Below are 16815 nucleotides of genomic sequence, written 5' to 3'. Positions count from 1 at the left end.
CAGGTCCCGTGTCTCTTGTCCAAGTCTTAGCCAAGGCCCTGAATCCTTGTCTCGTCCGGGGCCTGTTTCAATGCCCAGCATCATTTCTTCCCCACTCCCCTTGCTTTCTTGACAAACCTAGTCCTGTTCCTAGTACTTCGGTGTCTGTGTCTTGCATTTCGGCCCATCACCAACGCCCCCCTTATGACAGCTCCAGGGAATAAGGTTCAAACCTGTTCAACCTTTCCCTATAACCAAGGTTCTCAAGTACTGGCAACACCCTTGTAAATTTTCTCTATACTCTTTCAGTTTTATTGATATCTTTCCTATAGATAGTTGGTCACAATGCTCCAATCTAGGCCTCACCGATGGCTTTTTATTTATTTATTTTATTTAGTGATAGAGCGCTGAGTAAGTCCTTTCAGTCCTTCGAGCTGCATCACGCAACAACCCCAATTTAACCCTAACCAGTTCGTGAGACAATTTACAATGACCGATTAACCTACTAACTGGCACATCATTAGACTGCGAGAGGAAAGCATAGCAGCCAAAAAACCCAGGCATTCCATGGGGAGGACACACTGAGATTTGCTTCTGCCCAGAGGGGGTTGGAGGAAGAGTGAACAACCAGGGTAGATAGGATCAAATGTAATAGGAAGGGGCTAGTATAAAGTAAAAGGGGCCGAGCTGCCTATTTCTCCACCGCAATTCATCTCTACACCTCTCCCCCGCAACCCTTTGGACCTGGCAATGATTGACAGAACAGCAGTGCGCGTTGCGAAGGCAGCGGCAGTGATTGACAGGGAAGTAAGCGGCGGGCAGGACAGGGGTGCTCCCGTGCAGGTGCGCGGTTGCCAGGCGACGGCAGTGACTGACGGGGTGGGGGAAGGAGCGAGCACCTCAGGTGCCGTCTGACCAGCGGGAAGGTGAAATTCGTCCGGCGGTCGCGGCTGTTAAAGCCGCCGTGACGGGACGAAGACGACCGGCCAACCAGCGCTTGCCGCTGTTGCAATTCACCGCCAGCCGGACGGCGCAACAAATCCGCAGCCTTTGCAATGGCTTCGGGGCTGCTGGTGAGTACCTACGTTGTCTTAATCGCGCGTTTTATTTCATAGATTTAAGTGCAGACGCATTTATCCTTATTAATAGACCGCTTGATGCACCCAACAGACGTCATGCGCGACTGTCAGCTTTCTACGCGAGTCAAGCTCGTCTCTGAGCCGCACTGTTTATTTTCACATGCCTAGTCATTGCGTGATTTTTTTTTTCTCGGTGGTAGAAGAAGGGTATTTAATCCACATTTATGTGCCTTCCATTTACCGTGTGTGTTCGGCATTCAACGGTCCGGGAACCAGGAATAATTTATTGAAGGCATTCGTAAGCAATAAAATTTAATGCGGGAGCTCATAATTTGCTCTGGCTGCCTTCAACGCTCCAAGATACTAAAAAAGATTGTTTTGGTTGTGATTCCTCCAGCGTGCGTTTTGCTGCAACCCTTTAGGAATATGGATTATTTTAATTACTGGCTGTATTCTCTCCGATCAACACTTGGTAGGGTATCACTTATTTCCTAGAATACAGCAGTGTATGACTCCCGCGGCGCCGAGCAGGTCTCTTGAGATGGAATTGGAATGGTTCCAGTCCCGTTCTGAAGGAACTGGGGAGGTTACTGTTCAAGACACTGTCACCCTCCGGAGTGGATGAGGCTGAGAGAGGGGAATCTCGTAAAGTCACAGAGTCATGGAAACAGATCCTTCCGACCACCCATTTACACGAATCCGACGTTAATCCCGTTCATTATTCCTATCAGTGGCCCCCACCCCGTTACCCATCGATGTACTTAGGGGCAGTTTACAGCAATCAGTTAAATTACCAGTCTACACGTGACTGTGGAAAGGAACCAGGGACATCGGGACACTGGGGGGGGGGGGGTCTTCATGCGGCCACAAGAAGACCCTGTAAACTCCACACAACCAGCAGTGGAGGTCAGGTCCAGAAACACCTAGATAGAGTGGACATGGGAAGGAGGTTTGCTACAGTGAGGGAGTCTAGGACCAGAGGCCACAGCCTCAGAATACAAGAATGTCCCTTTAGAAAAGAGATGAGGAATTTATTTCACCAGAGTGTGGTAAATGTTTGGAATTCATCACGACAGGCGGCTGGGGAGGCTGAGTCATTGGGTATATTTAATGCAGAAGTTGCTAGGTTCTTGATTAGTAAGGGTTATCAAAGATTGCAGGGAAAAGGCAAGAGAATGGGGTTGAGAGGGATAATAAATCAGTTATGATGGAATGGCTGAGCAGACTCAATGGGCTGAATGGCCGAGTTCTGCTCCTATACTTATGGCTGAATGGAGTTGTGAGGTAGAGGTTCTACCAGTCGCCACACTGAACCAGATGGATGTACAAACATCCCCCTCACTCTCTCCTTTCTGCAGGGCTCACTCGCTCTGCAATTCCTTGTCCATTTATCCCTCCCCGCTGATCTCCCTCCCGGCACTTCTCCCTGCAAGCAGCCAAAATGCTGCATCTACCCCTACAACTTCTCCCTCAACTCCATTCAGGAACCCAAACAGTCCTTCCTAGTGAGCCAGTGCCCCACCTGTGAGTATGCTGGAGTCGTCTGTTGTGTATGGTGCTCCCCATGCGGCCTATTCTACATTGGTGAGAACTGTCGTAAATCGGGGGACTGCTTTATCGAGCACCTCTGCTCCATCCACCACAAGTGCAATCTCTCAGTGGCCCAATCTTTTAATTTCAATTCCAATTTCCATTCTGACATGTCGGTCCATAGCCTGCTCTTGTGCCACGATCAACAGCTTGTGTTCCATCTAAGTAACCTCCCACCTGATGGCATGAATATTGATTTCTCCTTTCATTTAAAAAAAATCCCTTCCTGTCTCCTCTTCTTTATTCCCTATTCTGGCCTCTTACCCCTTCTCACCTGCCTATTACTTCCCTGTGGGTCCTCTCCTCCTTCACTTTCTCTCATGGTCCACTCACCTCTCCTATCAGATTCCTTCCTCACCAACCCTTTACCTTTCCCACCCACCTGGCTTCACCTATCACCTTCCAGCTATCCTTCTTCCCCTCCCCCTAGGGTTGCCAACTTTCTCAGTCCCAAATAAGGGACAAGAGTAGCAGTCAAATACAGGACACTTGTGTTTACCCTGAGAAAGACTACCACGACCACGAAGCCTTGCGCGGGCACTTGTGTGCGCATGCGTGACGTGCGCATGTGTGTACGTGCCAATTTTTTTTCTACAAATCGGTTTTGGTTTCACCTTCCTCATTCTGTTAAGTGAAACTACACTATACATACATTATTTCTACTTTATATAGGCTGTATTTATCATATCATCGCAAACAACAGGAATTCTGCAGATGCTGGAAATTTAAGCAACACACATCAAAGTTGCTGGTGAACGCAGCAGGCCAGGCAGCATCTCTAGGAAGAGGTACAGTCGACGTTTCAGGCCGAGACCCTTCGTCAGGACTAACTGAAGGAAGAGTTAGTAAGAGATTTGAAAGTGGGAGGGGGAGGAGGAGATCCAAAATGATAGGAGAAGATAGGAGGGGGAGGGATGGAGCCAAGAGCTGGACAGGTGATTGGCAAAGGGGATATGAGAGGATCATGGGACAGGAGGTCCGGGGAGAAAGACAAGGTGGGGGGAACCAGAGGATGGGCAAGGGGTATAATCAGAAGGACAGAGGGAGAAAAAGGAGAGAGAGAAAGAATGTGTGTAAAAATAAATAACGGATGGGGTACGAGGGGGAGGTGGGGCATTAGCGGAAGTTAGAGAAGTCGATGTTACGCCATTTCGGCTTACGAACGGTTTCATAGGAATGCTCTACCTTAGCGGGGGAAATACAGAACAAGGGCGGTCCCTATGGGACAAACCAGTTTAGCCCAATATACGGGATGTCCCAGCGAATACGGGACAGTTAGCAACCCTACCTCCCCCACCCCCTCCCACTTTTTTATTCTGGCATCTTTCCCCCTTACCGGTCCTGACGAAGGGCCTCGGCTTGATACATCAATTTTTAGCCAGAGGTTGGTGAAATTATGGAATTTTAGCCAGAGGGTGGTGAATCTATGGAATTTGTTGCCACGGGCGGCAGTGGAGGCCAAGTCATTGGGTGTATTTAAGACAGAGATTGATAAGTATGTGAGTAGCCAGGGCATCAAAGGTTATGGTGAAAAGGCAGGAGAGTGGGACTAAATGGGAGAATGGATCAGCTCATGATAAAATGGCGGAGCAGACTCGATGTGCCAAATGGCTGACTTCTGCTCCTTTGTCTTATGGTCTTTATTCCTTCTCGTTGATGCTGCCGGAGCTGCTGAGTTCCTCCACCATTTTGTGCGTGTTGTTCTGTATTTCTAGCGTCTGCAGAATTTCCTGTATTGTGAGAGACCAGGAAAGTGAAGCTAGCAAGAAATGTTTCCCCACAGAAGAGTGTCTTAAGACCAGAGGGCATGTGCTACAAGGAGAAGTTAGAGAAGTCTGGCTGCTGTCCCCGGGGCTGAGGTTTATAGGATTATTTAGAGATACAGCATGGAACAGGTCCTTCTGGCCCAATGAGCCACACAGCCCAGTAACCCACCGATTTAACACCAGCTTAACCACAAGACAATTTACAATGACCAATTAATTATGAAAGGTATAGCTGGAGTAGACAGTTGGTATTTTTTCCCCCCAGGGCAAATATCTAATATTAGAGCGCCTGTATTTAAGGTGAGATGGGGTAAGTTCAAAGGAGATGTGGAAAATAAGCTCTTTTCCCCCCACAGGGAGGTGGCTGCCTGGAACATGCTGCCGGCCATGGCTGTGGAGGCGGATATGATTAAGGCTCAATGTGAGGACAATGGAAGGATGTGGGCATTGTGTAGGCAGAAGAAATTAGCTTAGTTACTAGTATAATTAGTTCAGCACAGCATTGTGAGTCTGTTCTTTGTTCTAGGAGGTTTTCACCCAGAGGGTGGTTGCAATGTGAAACACACTGCCTGAGAAGGTGGTGAGGGTAGGGACTTCCACAATGTTGAAGAATCATTTGGGAATGCGCTAGAATTGCCAAGACATAGTAGGCTTTGGAGCAGGTGCACGTACAGCAAATAGGCCTGGTGTAGAATGGGAGCTTGCTGGTCAATGTGGACATGTTGGTCTGAAGCAGGGGTTCCCAACTTGGCACCTGTAGATCCCTTGCTTAATGGTATTGGTCCATGGCATCAAAAAGGTTGGGATCCCCTGGTGTAAAAGACCTGTTTCTGCACTGTATACAGATATAGTGTGAAATTGTGAAAAAGCATGGGACTGGAGGATTTGTCTTTCAAATAAGTATATACTTAAGATTCTTTCTAATTTGCAATCTGTTTGGAATATTCAGTTCTGACACTGAGGCCCTGACAACAGCATAGGATAGGAACTTCAATCAACATACACAAAATGCTGGAGGAACTCGGCAGGCCAGGCAGCATGTATGGAAAACAGCACAGTCGATGTTTTGGGACAAGACCCTTTGGCGGGAATTTCAATTTCTCTTTTGGTCTGCAATTAGTTAGGCATCCTTGCTGGAATGGCAACATTAATGGCCATCAAGGACCCCCACCATTCAGACCATGCTCTCTCCTCACTGCTGCCATTAGGAAGCAGGTCGAGGAGCTATAGGTCCCACACCACCAGGTTCAGAAACAGTTATTAGCCTTCAACCATCAGCCTCCTGAACCAGTGTGGATAACTTCACTCACCTCAACTCCGAAATGATTCCACAACTTATGGACTCACTTTCAAGAACTCTACAACTGGTGTTCTCAGTACTTTTATTTACCTTTTTTTTTGTATTTGTAAGTTTGTCTTTTGCACATTGGTCAGTTTTTGTGGTAGTTTTTCATTGGTTCTATTGTATTTCTTTGTCCTACTGTGAATGCCTACAAGAAAATGAATCTCAGGATAGTGTACAGATACTGTATGTACTTTGATAATAAATTTACTTTGAACTTTAATGTTCCTAAGAAATGTTTGTAACCCAGACTGTTTGTAAGTTGTAACTGAAATCAGGGTGTGGGAAAGGATCACAGAAACAGTGATGATGGAGCAGTGAGCAGGTATGGGAAGAGGTGGCCTCACAGGTTTCGGTGAGTGAGTCTGTTCACCACTTCCAGCTCTGTCAGGCTCCACCCAGCCCCGATCGTTGCAGCTCAGAGAGAAGGAATAGTCATGTAGAGATACCCCACAGAAACAGGCTGTTCCGGCCCTTTAAGCTACATCGCCCTGCAACCTGCTGATTTAACCCTAGCCTAATCATGGGACAATTCACAATGACATTTTTGGACTGTAGGAGGAAACCAGAACACTGAGAGGAAACCCATGGGCACACAGGAAGGAGCACATAGATTTGCTTACAGAGGTTGCCGCAATTGAATTCTGAATTCCGTTGCCCAAGTTGCAGCTACCATTGTGTCCCAATGGGCGTTCATAACCTGAGGTAGGAAGCCTGAGAATATCAGCCCTGGTGGAGAGGAGAGGAGATTCACAAGGATGCTGCCAGGGTTTGAAATGTGTAGTTATGAGGAGAGGTTGATTCAACACAGAAAATGCTGTAATCACTCAGTGGGTTGGGGTCAGCATCTGTAGAAAGAGAAACTGTTTCAGATTTGGATATTTTTATACCACATGCATGGACACATACAGTGAAATGGAATTGAATGGGTTGCCAAAGGGAATCTGCTTCTGCTAGTGGAACTTCCTTGTTCACCACCAGGAACTGGGGGACATACAGTGCCTAAAGATAGTATTCGCCCTTTCTTTGGAAGTTTTCACATTTTATTGTTTTACAACATTGAAGCACAGTGGATTTAATTTGGCTTTTTTGACACTGATCAACAGAAAAAGGTTCTTTAGTGTCAAAGTGAAAACAGATCTCTGCAAAGTGATCTAAATTTATTACAATTATTAATCACAAAATAATTACATAATTACTCACCCCCTTCAAGCCAGTAATTAGTGTATGCACCTTTGGCAGAAATTACAGTCTTGAGTCTGTGTGGATAGGTCTGTATCAGCTTTGCACATCTGGACACTGCAATTTTTCCCCAATCTTCTATACAAAACTGCTCAAGCTCTGTCAGATTGCATGGGGATCATGAGCAAACAGCCCTTTTTAAATCCAGCCACAAATTCTCAATTGGTTTGAAGTCTGGACTCTGACTTGGCCACTCCAGGATATTAGTTTGTTTTTAAGTCAATCCTGTGCAGCTCTGGCTTTATGCTTGAGGTCATTGTCTTGCTGGAAAACAAATCTTCTCCCAATTTACAGTTCTCTTTCAGATTACATCAGGTTTTCCTCCAGGATTTCCTTGTATTTTGCTGTATTCATTTTACCCTCTACCTTCACAAGCCTTCCAGGGCCTGCTGCAGTGAAGCATCTCCACAGTGTGATGCAGCCACCACCATGCTTCATGGTATAGATGGTATGTTTTTGATAATGTGTGGTGTTTGGCTTGTGCCAAACATAGTGTTTAATCTGATGGCCAAAAAGCTCAATTTTGGTTTCATCAGACCACAGAACCTTCTTCCAGTTGACTTCTGAGTCTCCTCACATGCCTTCTGGCAAACTCCAGCTGAGATTTCATATGCTTTCTCTTAGTCACTCTCCCATAATGCTGTGACTGGTGAAGCACCTGGGTAACAGTTATATGCGCAGTCTCTTCCATCTCAGCCACTGAAGCTTGTAACTCCTCCAGAGTTGTCATGGGTCTTTTGGGGGCTTCCCTCACAAGTCCCCTTCTTGTACGGTCACTCAGTTTTTGAGTATGGCCTGCTCTAGGCAGATTTACAGCTGTACCATATTCTTTCCATTTCTTGGTGATTGACTTAATTGTACTTCAAGGGATATTCAGTGACTTGGGAAATTTTCTTGTATCCATCTCCTGATTCGTGCTGTTGAATAACCTTTTTGTGGAGTTGCTCGGAGTGTTCTTTTGTCTTCATGGTGTAGTTTTTGCCAGGATACTGACTTGCCAGCAGTTGGACCTTCCAGATATAAACCAGTGTGCAGTCAAGATGTTTCTATTTTTACTACAATCAATTGAAACACCTTGACTGCACACAAGTTTATATATAACTAGGACACCTTAACTAATTATGTGACTCCTAAAACCAGTTGGCTGCACCAGTGATGATTGGTGAGCCATATTAAGGGGGAGGGGTGTTGAACACTTGTGCAATCAATTATTTTGTGTTTTATGTTTGTAATTAGCTTAGAATCCTTTATAGAGATCTGTTTTCATGTTGACACGGAAGAGTCTTTTTCTGTTGATCAAATCTAAATCCACTGTGATTCGGGGGGCGGGGGGGGCGGTGTGTGAATACTTTTTATAGGCACTGTATTTATTTATTTATTGAGATAGGTACAGCGTGGAATTGGCCCTTCTGGCACTTTGAGCTGCGCTGCTCTCGACAATTCCTCGATGTAATCCTGGCCTCATCATGGGACAATTTGCAATGCTCAATTAACCTACTAACCGGCACATCTTTGGACTGTGGAAGGAAGCTGGAGCACCCAGAAGAAACCTACATGGTGATGGGAAAAGTGTAGAAACTCCTTTCGGGAGGCAGCAGGAACTGAACTCGGGTTGCCTGTACTGTAACACATTGTTCTGACCACCACGCGACCGTGCAGCAGTAGTCCTGCTCAACCTCTGAGCAAAGTCAGGAAACTGTTCGTGACAGAAGGGTACGCATAACCAGGAGTGCTCCTCGCCAAGAGCAAATGTATTGCGGAGCTTTCAATCTCTGTTGGAGAAGTGGTTCATGGATATGGCGTAAAGGTCGGGCAGCAGAAATACTGTTCAGGCCTGTCTTGAGCACAGTGAATATTAAAGCACTAAAGAATGATGGAAGGAATGCAACCTTCCCACAAGTAGATAGAGGAACATGTTTTGCATGATCCAAAATGAAGGCTTTATAATATTATTGTGCAAAATTGGATAACCTTCGTCACGTATTTAAGTAACACCAAAATAAACTATTTAGTGAGAATGTTCCACTGGTAAACTATTTGAGTACAAAATTAAGTCCTTGAATGATAAACTAGTTTCAGCAATTCATGTTCTCTGTAATAATTGCAGCACAAATACCTTTTACTTTCTAAAGACAAATGCCTTTTACTTTTTTGTTTGAAGTTATGAAGGATATAGGTTGGGTAAGTGCATGCAGTTTTTCCCCTCACTGAGGATGGGTGAGACTAAAACTTGAGGTTAAGGGTGAAAGGTGAAATATTTAAAGGGAGCATGAGGGGGGGACCTATTCACTCAGGGTGGTGGGAGTGTGGAATGAGTTGCCAAGGAAGTGATGGATGTGGGTTTGATTTCCACGTTTAAGAGAAATTTGGATAGTACATGGATGGGAGGGGTATGGAGGGCAAAGGTCAGGGTGGAGGTTAATGTAACAAGGCAAGGACTAGATGGACCGAAGGGCCTGTTTCTGTGCTTTAGTATTTTATAACTCTCACTATAAATCGCTAGGCTTTTACTGCGCATTTGCGAGCTTAGGAACAAGGGGTTACACCTCACCTGCTGCACATTCAGCAGGCCTGTCACGAGGCACCTGAGCTTCAGGGAGAGGTTGAGAGGTGGTCAGAACTTCTGGTAGCATAGAGCTTAGTGTTACGCTTCCCAGTACCCGCGATAGGGGTTCAGTTCTGTCACTGGCTGTGAGGAGTTTGTACATTCTCCCCTTGACTGCGTGGGATCCTTCCGGGTGTTCCAGTTTTCTCCCACATTCCAAAGACGTACCGGTTAGAGTTGGGAAGTTGTGGGCATGCTATGTTGGTGCTGGAAGCATACAGCAGTTGCAGGCTGCCCCTTACACGTCCTAGGACTGTGTAGGTTATTGACATGAATAATGATTTCACTGTTTCAGTGCACATGTGAGAAATAAATGTAATCTTTTATCCATGGAAAAGCCCCTGGAAGCTTTGGCAGACATCAAATACCCATCTCCAGCTTTGCTGACTCTTAGAACATGTTTTAAAATGTTTCTGGTTGTTTCTGATGGTCTCCTGCCCCAGAGACCTACAGCCGGATCTTGTCCGGGACACTGGAGAGGGCCAGTTTCCCTCACTGCCATTGGCTGAAGTTGTGACATTTCCTCCAGAATGTTTGCTGGGATAAGACCACCAATGGCAACGTTGACCCCATTTCCTTCATGAGCAGATTATATTTGGATTTCTGAAGTTGGATTCAATTGATTTTTTTTGTGTCTTAAGTGGTCTATTTTAAAAGGTCCTTGCTGTATATCTAATGCTAAAGGCATTCACGTACAATCAATAACACTTAGGGTGATGTGGTATTGTAGTCTGATTACTGAACTAGCAACCCGGGTTCAATTCCTATCACTATCTGTAAAGTGTTTGTACGTTCTCCCACGTCCACTTGGGTTTCCTCCAGGTGCTCCACTTTCCTCCCACATACCTAAATTTTACAGATTAGGCAGGTAATTAGTCACATGGGTGCAATAGGGAGCATGGACTGGTTGGGCCAGAAGGCCCCTGCACTGTGTTGTACCTCTAAATAAATGTTCTTCCCTCCCCTACTCGTTCCCATTATCACCTCCTTTTCTTTATCAGATTCCAGTAGTAAGGCTACGTCCACACTAAACCAGATGATGTTGAAAATGCCGGTTTCATGTAAAAGCAATAGGTGTCCACACCAGTGGTTTTGAAAATACCTCTGTCCACATTAAAACAGGTATTTGGGTGAATCTCCTCCTACTGGGCATGCGCAGGATACACCTACAGAAAACAAGCGAAGAGGAAGCAGTATACTTGGTGTGCGTTTGTCCAGTTACAGACTAGAAGAACTTACAAGGAAATTGCCAAATGACGGACAGCTGTTGGCTCTTGCGCAGGAGGACTTAAAACTGAAAAAACAAATACTGGAGCATATGGAGGCAACTGACAGGGAGTTCACGGGCAGTATGACCTGGCTGACGACGAACATTGGAAAAACTGATTAACTCTGTTGCAGAGGGATTTGCAATGATGAGGAATATGATGGCTTCCCCCCAGTACTTCTCACCACCACAATACCAGCCTCACAGCCACTGCAATAGCTACACATACGGACACACAGACCCCCGGGTGGCCCCACCAACATCTTCCCCACTCCAACAGAGGGGTCACCCTGGAAACATTTCCTACAGCTATAGTCTCTTTACCGATGAAAGGGACGACAGATTTTTAAAACCTCCGGTTACCCCATACACACTACAATGCCCAACCAGTGTTTTCAGGTTTAAACACTCTGGAGAGCATTTTAGAAAAGCTCCATTTCTGGGGTTTCTGGGGGAGGAAAACGCCATCTCAGTGTCAAAACGAAGAGAAAAAGCTTCGGTTACAGGTTTATCCGGTCTAGTCTGGACGTAGTCTTAGTATTCCATATTACCTCTCCCCAGCACCCCTCTGTAGATTTCGCCTTCCCATCTTCCCACATCACTCCTTTATTTTTCTTTGTTTACCTCTATCTATCACCCACCTGCCACTGTCTCACAATGCCAAACCCCTTCCCCTCCCCTACCTGGTGTAACCTGCCAGTCTATCATCCTTTATCCCTCCTCAGTCCACTACGCACCTCGGGGGCCTCTGTCTCACCACTCTCCCTGTGCTCTTTACGCTGGACATCTACCCCTCTCCTCTATTGATTCTGACCTAAAATGTCACCGGTTCCATTCCCTCCCTGCACAGTTCCTGCTCGACCTACTGAGCTCCCCCAGCTAGTAGTCTGTAGCTCCACTCAATAACACGGACAGCTGGAGTGGCTGGGATGAGGGATTTGCTGGCTGTTAAAACTGTTGAGTGGGAGCCGCTGGCTTCCTGCCTTACACTGGACCACAGAGAAGGAAGTGGGAGTGGAATTCCTATGTAAGTGTGTGGTAAACCATGTATATATGTTGTAACTCGGTTGCCTGTCTGGACACACCCCTCTGCTGACTGCCCCTGTGGCTCCTCCCACAGAGTCTTGTATAAAGGTGTTCGCATTGCCCCTCCCCCTCAGTCCGGGGGCAGACACTCACTGTGGAGGTCGTATTGTACAGCAAATAAAAGCCTTTCAATATTTTACCAAACCTCAGTCTTTTGGAGTAATTGAAGGTGCTTCAATTTTATTCGCTGTACAATACGACCTCCACAGTGAGTGTCTGCCCCCGGACTGAGGGGGAGGGCAATGCGAACACCTTTATACAGGACTCTGTGGGAGGAGCCACAGGGGCAGTCAACAGAGGGGTGTGTCCAGACAGGCAACCGAGTTACAACATATATACATGGTTTACCACAAAGTGTACTCGAAGATAGGCTGAGACAAACTACTTGGCACAGGGGTAGTTGACCAGTGATCCTGGGACACAGACTACCAACAATTATTAGATTAGATTAGATTAGATTATGAGGACACGCAGTCCTCTTTTATTGTCATTTAGTAATGCATGCATTAAGAAATGATACAATGTTTCTCTGGTATGATATCACAGAAACATAAGACAAACAAGACTGAAAAACTGACAAAGACCACATAATTATAACATATAGTTACAACAGTGCAAAGCAATGCCATAATTTGATAAGAACAGACCATGGGCACGGTTAAAAAAAAAAGTCTCGAAGTCTCTCGAAAGTCCCATCATCTCACGCAGATGGAGAAGGAAGAAAAACTCTCCCTGCCATGAGCTTCCAGCGCCACAAACTTGCCGATGCAGCACCCTGGAAGCACCCAGCCACAGCCAACTCTCGGGTCCGTCCGAAAACTTCGAGCCTCCGACCAGGTCTCCGAAACTGAGCACGGAGTACCACCTCTGCTGAGCGCTTCGACCCCGGCCCCAGCATCAGGCAATAGACAAAGCTGAGGATTTGAGGCCTTCCCCTCCGAAGATTCTGGATTGCACAGTGGCAGCGGCAGCTTATTGTTATTAAGATTATAACAATAAGAACAATTGGCCTATTGTGTCTGCTCTGTCATTCTATCAGGCTGATATATTATCCCCCTTAGCCCTATTCTCCTGCCTCCTTCCCGTAACCTTTGACATCCTTTATAATCAAGAACCTATCGACCTCCACTTTAAATATACCAAACGGCTTGGCCTCCACAGCTGTCTGTGGCAATGAATTCCAGAGATTTGCCACCCTCTGGCTAAATAAATTCCTCCTCGTCTCTCTTGTATTCTGAGGTTGTGTCCTCTTGTCCTGGACTTAATAATAAACCTATTCTTGTTAAGATACAATTGGTATTGGTTAGACATTGGTATTGTTTCTTTTATTGTCACTTGTACCAAGATATAGCAGAATAAAACATCTTGCATATTGTTCAAGATTAGTTTTATTTGCCGCATGTGCATTGAAACATGCAGTGAAATGTGTTGTTTGTGTCAATGACCAACACAGTCCAAGGATGTGCTGGAGGCACCATGCTTCCAGTGGCAACATTGCATGTCCACAATTCACTTTTGTTACCTGGACATCTTTAGGAATGAGGGAGGTAACCAGAGCACCCAGAGGAAACCAACGCCGTCATGGAGGAGAATAGAAAAACCTCATAACAGACAGTAGGAATTGAATGCTGGCTCACTCTTGTTGTAAAGTGTTTTGTTAAAAGTTATACTGTGGTGCCACAGTGCAGTTGAGCTAGAATTTGCATAATTACACAGTGAAATTTAATGCAGGTGGAGAATAAAATGCAAGATCATAATGAGGTAGATTGTGAGGTCAAGTGGCTGTCTAACCATACCAGAGATCTGTTGAGGAGTGGGACAGAAGATGTCCTTCAGCTTAGTGCAAACAAAATTCAACACTTCCTTTCATGTTCTCCCTGCTCTTTTACAAAGCCTCCTGACGTAAGTTGGCTTGCGCTTTCAGAACTTGCCATGACCTACCGTCTGTGTTTTCCTTTAGTTCTCCCCCCTCGTTGACATTGACTGTTCTCTCGGGAATTGTGTGGTGGGTTGTGTGGAATAGTGTTTCTGGTATCATTCTGTACACCTTCACCTGCCTATGTCTGCACAACTGACCTGCAGTTGCTTCAATTTGAACAAGAATACCATGTTTACCAGCAAACTCTGGGCCATTATTAGTTCTGATGGCAGTGAGAGGTTCTAGTGGACTGGGTTCCTTAAGGTTGTTCTAGCTGAAAGTGGTAGTGGGGGTAAACTCCCACTACCTACTAAAGCTCCTAATGCTATGTGTCTCAAATAGCCTTTGACAACAAAGTCTAGCTTCTGGTCTTTCCCATGTGTGGCTTAGCTACTTAGCCCAATGGAACCATATCTACTGACAAGAGAATGTGCAAAGGCGAGGATCTGGTGCCTTAAAACCTTCGGGCAGATAGGGCACATAAGACATGGTCGGCAGCTCATCTAGGAAAACTCTGATCTCAAAGCTCCGCTGTCTTGAAACTATACCCACTCATGGCGAAGGCTTCGGGACTAAACCCTGAGGAAAGCTAGAATCCTGAAGGCTGTCTTATGTCGAGTTCAATGTTGATTGGGAATTCCCATGACACTGCTGGTGCCAAACTGTATTGATCTCTGCCATTCCTTTGGATTCATCAGCTACATGGAGAGTAGGAGCTTGCTGTCTCTACTGTACTGCCCCAGCTTGCATATCACATAGACAGCTAGGATGCAACATCCGTGGTTGACCGCGACCAATGGAGAGCCTCACTCTAGTGATGGTAAGTCATGAAATGCTAGGAGTTGACTTCATGGTTTAGACTTTTTTTTTCTGGTTGGAACATTTCCTTTTATAGCGTAGCAGTTGGGGTAAGGCTTTGCAGTGCCAGCCATCAGTGTTCGGTGTTCAGTTCCCGCTGTTGTCTGTAAGGAGTTTGTACGTTCTCTCTGTGCTGTGTTGGTCTCCTCCAGGTGCTCTGTTTTCCTCCCACATTCCAAATGCAGACTGGTTCGGGTTAATAAACTATGGGCATGCTATTTTGGTTCTGGAGGCATGACGAGCTGCCCCCAGCATAATTCTTGGACTGTGTTGGCCATTAATGCAAAGGACACATTTCACTCTATTTTGATATAATCTTTATAATAATACCCTTTTCCCCCCCAAGTCTCTTATGGATGTGAAGATTTTTATATTTCCTTATGCCAGAGAAAGGAGGCATCTTTGGCCATCAAATCTGCGCTGGTTCACAGTGCAGCCCCATCACTCCATTCATCTTCCCTCTGAGTATTCTTCTTCTATTCCTGTTCCCATTAACTCCTTCCACACCATAATACCCATTTTAGCATTTGGGGCTGAAACTTCTTAAGTTTATCACTCTTACTGAGGTATAGGCCACCAACAGCATCTTGCCAGAGTCCTCAGTCCTGGGCCAAAGATTGTTTGGCTTTGTGGCTTCCACTTTCACAATGCAATTTTGTGTGTCTTCTTGTTGAAGATCCTTTCACTCCTAAGATGAGGTTTTTGGAGCTTCTGTTGGCATTTCTATATTGTATCTTTGGGTTTTTATAGAATGGGGATACTAGCCCCATACCCAACCCTCCTCCTTTTGCAGCTAGGGTTGGAACCATCCAGGGTGGAGTTTTGGGTCAACTTTTAGTCAGGTTTAATATCCCTGGCATATACTTTATACTTTATTGTCACCAAACAATTGATACTAGAACGTACAATCATCACAGCGATATTTGATTCTGCACTTTATGCTCCCTGGAGTACAAATTGATAGTAAATATTAAAAATTTAAATTATAAATCATAAATAGAAAATAGAAAAGGGAAAGTAAGGTAGTGGAAAAAAACCGAGAGGCAGGTCTGGATATTTGGAGGGTATGGCCCAGATCCGGGTCAGGATCCGTTCAGCAGTCTTATCACAGTTGGAAAGAAACTGTTCCCAATCTGGCCGTATGAGTCTTCAAGCTCCTGAGCCTTCTCCTGGAGGGAAGAGGGACGAAAAGTGTGTTGGCTGGGTGGGTCGTGTCCTTGATTATCCTGGCAGCACTGCTCCGACAGTGTGCGGTGTAAAGTGAGTTCAAGGACGGAAGATTGGTTTGTGTGATGTGCTGGGCTGTGTTCGCGATCTTCTACAGCTTCTTCCGGTCTTGGACAGGACAACTTCCATACTAGGTTGTGATGCACCCTACAAGAATGCTTTCTATGGTGCATCTATAAAAATTAGTGAGGGTTTTAGGGGACAGGCCAAATTTCTTTAGCTTTCTCAGGAAGTAAAGGTGCTGGAAGTAAAGGCATATGTCCTAAAAGTTGTTATTAAGCAGCATTGTGATATATCTAAACTCCATAAATTCCCAATGATATATAGCTGCTGCTGTGCCTTCTTTGTAACTGCATCGATATGTTGGGCAGAGGATAGGTTCTCAGAGATCTTGACACCCAGGACTTTGAAATTGCTTGCTCTTTCCACTTCTGATCCCTCTATGAGGACTGGTGTGTTTTTCCTCTTCTTTCCCTTTCTGAAGTGCATAATCAATTCTTTGGTCTTAGAGACGTTGGGTACAAGGCTGTTGCTGCAACACCACTCAACTAGCTGATATACCTCACTCCTGTGCACCTTCTCAACACCATGTGAAATTCTGCCAACAATACTAGTGTCGTCAGTAAATTTATAGATGGCATTTAAGCTATGCCTAGCCACACAGTTATAGGTGTACAGAGTGTAGAGCACTGGACTCAGCACACATCTCTGAAGTGTACCAGTGTTAATTGTCAGTGAGGTGGAGATGGTATTTCCAATCTGCATGCATGGACTGTGGTCTTCCGGTTGAAAATTTGAGGATCCAGTTGCAGAGGGAGGTACAGAGGGCCAGGCTTTGGAGGTTATCGATCAGACC

At 45.6% G+C, this 16815-nt stretch overlaps 1 protein-coding gene across 1 annotated transcript in view; it reads left to right on the top strand.

Moving 5' to 3' along the window:
- Positions 1-843: 843 nt before the first annotated feature.
- The window catches only part of hprt1l (hypoxanthine phosphoribosyltransferase 1, like), an 86565-nt gene continuing 70593 nt past the window's right edge, over positions 844-16815 (top strand). The window contains exon 1 of the mRNA XM_072279962.1: positions 844-1052. Coding sequence (XP_072136063.1) covers positions 1035-1052 — 18 coding nt within the window. The 5' untranslated portion in view covers positions 844-1034. The remainder of the gene's footprint in view (positions 1053-16815) is intronic.

The sequence above is a fragment of the Mobula birostris genome, chromosome 15, assembly GCF_030028105.1.
Source record: "Mobula birostris isolate sMobBir1 chromosome 15, sMobBir1.hap1, whole genome shotgun sequence".
Lineage (NCBI taxonomy): Eukaryota > Metazoa > Chordata > Chondrichthyes > Myliobatiformes > Myliobatidae > Mobula > Mobula birostris.
This window is presented reverse-complemented; position numbering and strand designations above follow the sequence as displayed.